At 38.1% G+C, this 5,059-nt stretch overlaps 1 protein-coding gene across 2 annotated transcripts; it reads right to left on the reverse strand.

Moving 5' to 3' along the window:
* Window positions 1-273: 273 nt before the first annotated feature.
* LOC114069524 (transmembrane emp24 domain-containing protein 7-like) lies at window positions 274-4,563 on the reverse strand. 2 transcript variants are annotated; one of them, XM_027906366.1, is made up of 3 exons: window positions 4,396-4,563; window positions 3,048-3,236; window positions 274-512 (listed from the first exon to the last, which is right to left on the reverse strand). In XM_027906366.1, exons 1-3 carry the CDS (start codon window positions 4,561-4,563, stop codon window positions 276-278), a joined length of 594 nt encoding a protein of 197 aa, XP_027762167.1. In that variant the 3' UTR covers window positions 274-275. The 2 variants fall into 2 exon arrangements, with proteins under 2 accessions (XP_027762167.1, XP_027762166.1); XM_027906365.1 differs by having other exon boundaries at window positions 2,991-3,236.
* Between the last annotated feature and the right edge of the window lie 496 nt (window positions 4,564-5,059).

Here is a 5,059-nt window from a genome sequence, read left to right on the forward strand (position 1 = left end):
AGTCAAACCCAAATTGGATTAAAATCAGTAAAACCAAAGAGAGGCTGGCCATTGCCAGATATTTAATACAAGTATCATAAAACATTAAGTTTACTCTATATTTCAAATTGGGTGTCCCTTTCATAACTTTTGGAGTATGTTTTGCAATTTTAATCCATGAGGAGGGGTAGATATTTAAATGTTTCATATGTATAGTTCCTTGTACTTACAATTAATTGGAGACTGGTAATTTCACAAGTGAATAGCACAATGACCTGAAGCATTATCATTACCAGTTATGATGCAACACGGGTTGTTGTGGTTCTTTTATCTGAGAAGAAGCTTTTGAGGAGAAATACCTGCCCAATACTAACTACAAGAAGAATCATTGCCTCCCCTATTGACCAATAGGCTACTCTTGTGTTTAAATCCTCTGCTCTGCTGCGGCCTTGTGCTTCTCTCAACCGGAAATGAGTCTGATAATCGATGACAGACTTCAGAGTTTCATGAATTGAAACGCACGCAGACTCCATCTAGAGAAGCAAATTAATACACATGCTCAATTAAGAATCCTTCTAATGCTTGTTCTGTGATTTGATATTTTAAATTAGGATTCACATAGCTTTACAAATGAAAGATTAACTGAGTCCACTGTCAGACTGAAATACTATAAATCTAACATATCAATCAAGTTTTACACACAGGGATGTGACTGACTTAAGAACCAAAGTGTGCAAAACTGCAGATGTAATACAAAGTAATGGACTCTAAGAGCCAGAAACTGAATATTAAAATCCATGCATGTTTGGGTTCAAAAGTAAATATAAACACTGTATTGAAATATGTCAGTGATACAACATTTGATAATTCCACATACACCAGTAAAACAAGCAGTACATCTTTCTCCAGATCTGGATAGCTAGTAAGTTTCTTATATCATTAAGATTTGCATAGTAGATATTAAAACACTTTTAGTTTTCACAAGTTTGTGATTCTTCATCGCATAATACCCAAACTTCAGTTTCACAGAAGCCTGAAATGTAGGTTGCTGACTTGAACATGTTCTTTTGGCAGGAGACCCTTCTATTAGTCACATATGTAAAAAGTGATTAGATAAAAGAGAACTCTTATCTTTCAGTGTTCCTGGATGCTCCCTACCATATTTATATAATAAACACTCAAGACCAAATTGCCCAACTAAATGTGTCATCTTTCATAAAAATCACATTCCCTTTTCTAACCTGAAAAATCTTAAACCTTTTCAATATATGTACTACAGGCTTTCCAATACCTAGATACACATAAAGCTCCTCCATTTCCAGTTTACCTTCTGAAAGTAAGAGTCAATACCCATGATTGTCTTTTGACCATCAAGAAATTAATGAATATCTTCAAAATACTTAAGTTTTAGAACAACTAACAAACTGGTTATCCCCCTAAAAATCATTATTTCCTGAAGATCAAAAGCATAATCTATTATAAAGCAAGTGTTTGACACCCTAATAAAAACAATTGTCAGTTATATCTGTGCCAAATCAACTTTTCAAGTTCATGACTTTCAGGACAGGTGTCTGAAAAAGTCCAAGATAGTCTTCTAAACAAAATTCAGGAAGAGATTTGCATTAAGTTCTGCCATTTGTTTCACTGCTAAATTATAGAGCCCTCCCCTACTCTGTAGCAGGGATCTTAAATAAAGTCTAGTTTCGAGGATTTACCTTTTACAGTCCCTGTGAAAGTCTGCCCAAATCTGGTCATACTACAAGCCTCAAGAAAATTGCAATGGAGAACCTACTCACCAAAGATGTGTTTTGCTTTGAAAGTTAACTTCCCCTTTCCCAAAGATCTGATTTGCATTATTTATGCTATAACCCAGTGATAAACTTTTTCTTATAACTTCTCCCACAGCCTGCAAAGATGCTGGATCTAGAATCTGCATGTTCTGTGTTCTCAATACCCTCTACTGGTGCCAAAGTATCAACCATCAACACCCCCACACACGCTAATACACAAAAACCCCCAAACATATAACAGTGCACAGAATGGAGACTAAAGAAAGTGCAGGGAGAAAGGGAGCTACATGATCAAGAATCAAAAGACAACATAGAGCAGAAGAGAAAGGTGAACAGAAGGAGATAAGAATTCTAACTGAATTCACAGCAAGTCACCTACTCATTACAAGTCTTTAGCCACTGCAGACCTACATGGAGTAAATTCAAGTGAGTAAAATGGATATTTGGCAAGTGGCATTTCTACCACTGAGTTCAAACTAGTAAAATAGTGGTAACATCCAGCATATTAAAATGGTTGTTTAAAGTACAGTTTGGTAACAATTATAGTGTAAGAATGTTAGAATTCATGAAGTTACTGTTCCAAGTGAAGTTGGCTGATTTAGTTTGGGCAGAGGTGGTGTAAAACTAAAATTATGAAGAAAGTAAGAAATATTAGGAAAATAAGTCTGGAACAAGAGTACTGCTTTGCCACTTAAATGTCTTATAAATGACATATCTAGAAACCAGTTAAGTATGACTGATTTTGTTCATTTGTGTAATTTGCTAGAATTCTCTTCCAATTTTACAAGTGACAGTTACATAAGAGATCAACCATTCAAGTCTTTCCCTCAAAAAAGACTCTAAACTATTTTAATATAAAACCAAATTGTTCTCAAAGTTTCTTCAAAGTTCAGGAAATTTGAAAACCCTGATCCACTGATATTTTACACTTCATAAAATCTACACTTACACAGACATAGAACCATGGCATAAAAAAATTCCCCTAAACTCTAGGCCGCTGTATATTTTCCCTAATTTCCACCTAAACACTTGGTAATTTCTCCTCAGCTCTGCAGTCTATAAGTCCTAATTTTCAGAAAATGCTCACTTTTAGTAATAGGGTTTATTTTAAAGATGTTCCAGCCCATTCATTTTCAACAGCGATATAGATGTCTAATGTAGTTGAATTTGAAAAACATTCCCTCCACCTAACAGTTGCTGTCAAACCCAATAATATTTTACCTGAGTAAGTGCAGTTGCTCTGTTCTCACTAGGAAACAGTGGTGGATCTTCTCCAACCTGGAAATCAAAGTACACAGTTTTGTGTGTGAAAGTAGAGAACTCATTGCTAAAGCAAAATTTGTATGTTCCATTTCTGGATGCAGTAAATGTGAAGCTATCATATTGTTTCTTCATCTCTTTGTATAATATAGCACCATCAGGACCTTCCAATCGACAGTCAACATCATAATGACCTCCAGTGATCACCTGAAAAAAAACCAAGAAATTGTCTTAAGCAGAACAGACATCCAGCTAGCGCACCCTGAGATAGCATTGCAAATTGTTTGATCTGACAAATGTTTTAAAATAAAATGCATTAATTTAAGAGTCTTTCAATGCAAGTTTGAAAAAAAAAAAAATCCTCATCCTATGAAGGACTCACAGAACAATTCAAAATAAGGTCTTTTAAATTGAGGATATGTAACATAAACTACGTTTTCTAACAGTTTACCAAGGAAGCTTTGTTACTTCATTTTAAGATACTGGTACTATAGCAAAGGCTAGAGTAGATGAAATTTGATGGGGCAAAGACATAACTGCAATAAATTAGTAATTTACTATATCCACAAGCCCATCCATACAATTTATTCAGCAAGTTGAGGCTGCCAAAATGCAATAAACCAGATCTTTTACGTATGACCTAAACTGTCCAACTAGCCTATTAGGTCAAGCTGCTTTATATTGCAGAAATGGCATATGTTCAGTAGAACAGGTATTACAGCCTGACTCATTTTCATATGTGTACATCAACAGAGCAATGTTCTGGAGGTTCTGCTGCCTTGCTCCTGCACAATTAATGACAGTAATTCTTTCCAACACTAGCATGTTCAAAATATATCTACAAATAACTCAAAACTTCATATGATTGTCTTGAGCATTGTCAATCTTTGATTATTGTTGGTCCATAACACGTTCTTCTGTAGAATCACACTAGCTATTCTATCTCCACTGCAAGAGCAACTGGCAGTTTAGGTATTCATAGCTTACTACTCTAATAATAAATGTGATTCTGATAACTCTCAGGCTGGTAGTTAAATGTAATCCTTGCTCCAAGCTTCTTGCCTTTAAGATAAAGCATCCTGAAGGATGAAGAAACTTTTATCCAAAGGCACATTCCTTTTATATGCATACAGAAGCTTTCTAAAATAATAGACATTTGATTTGAAATACATAAATATCCATTCAAACATATGCTATAACGATTTGTTCAGAGGCACCAAGCACTAGAAGCAACACTTCAGATAAGCTGTTTGCATAACATATAGTTTGAGTGCCCACCAATTTATATAGGTATTAAGACTCTAATACTAACGGCAAAAGTGAAATAACAAGAGACTCCCCGGGGGCCCAGGGAAGCACGGAGTACCTGAAACTCGAGGGTGCACTTAGTACCCTGGACAATTTCCTCGTAAAAACACTGTTTGTCGTTGTCAGGCAGTTCGAAAGTGATTTCGGAGGCCCATACTGCGCAAGCTACCAGGAGCAGCGTCAGCCACCCCCACGGTCCCGTAGTTCCAGAGCCCCGTAACAGCATCACTCAGCGTGCAGTGCGAACTAATAGTAACAGAGTTAGAGCCGGGAGGAAAGAGGGCAAGCCCTGCGTCGGAGGCCAGCAGGCGCAGAACCAGAAAGATGTCTACGGCGCCAACCGATCACAACAGAGAAACCTAACTGAGGAAGAGCGCTGCGCTCTCAAAAGCAACCACGGCGCCTAGTACCGCCCTTAATACAAGCTCTTCCGGGTGAGTCCCCATGGTTTTATAGAGCTGGCGTTCAGCGTGGAAGGGACTGCTCCCCGCCTCTCTCGAGCGCAGTTGCGCGTTTGCTGCCTGGCAACGGTTGTCAGGGAGCATGACGGCCTGGTCTCTGCCTTGGGCCCTCGGCCGGGTCTCGGCCGAGACACCAGAGAGCGGAGATGGTGTCCACATTCACAGGAATGACCCCTCAGCGCCAGAGGTACCATAGGCGCACACGCGAGGCCCGCTCATCCTGGCTTTGTACTGAAGAGTACTCAGATTACATAGCTAATT

This window comes from Empidonax traillii, unplaced genomic scaffold (genome assembly GCF_003031625.1).
Source record: "Empidonax traillii isolate 1590-97213 ecotype Southwest subspecies unplaced genomic scaffold, ASM303162v1 scaffold1285:size276752, whole genome shotgun sequence".
Taxonomy (NCBI): Eukaryota; Metazoa; Chordata; class Aves; order Passeriformes; family Tyrannidae; genus Empidonax; species Empidonax traillii.

Excerpts from the sequence above, each read along its gene's own strand:
- LOC114069524 (XM_027906365.1), bottom strand. The coding sequence starts at position 4,563 with ATGCTGTTACGGGGCTCTGGAACTACGGGACCGTGGGGGTGGCTGACG. Across the intron at positions 3,237-4,395 it reads AGTGCACCCTCGAGTTTCAG|GTGATCACTGGAGGTCATTA; the intron begins GTACTCCGTGCT and ends GTTTTTTTTCAG. Across the intron at positions 513-2,990 it reads GAGCAACTGCACTTACTCAG|ATGGAGTCTGCGTGCGTTTC; the intron begins GTAAAATATTAT and ends TTGCTTCTCTAG.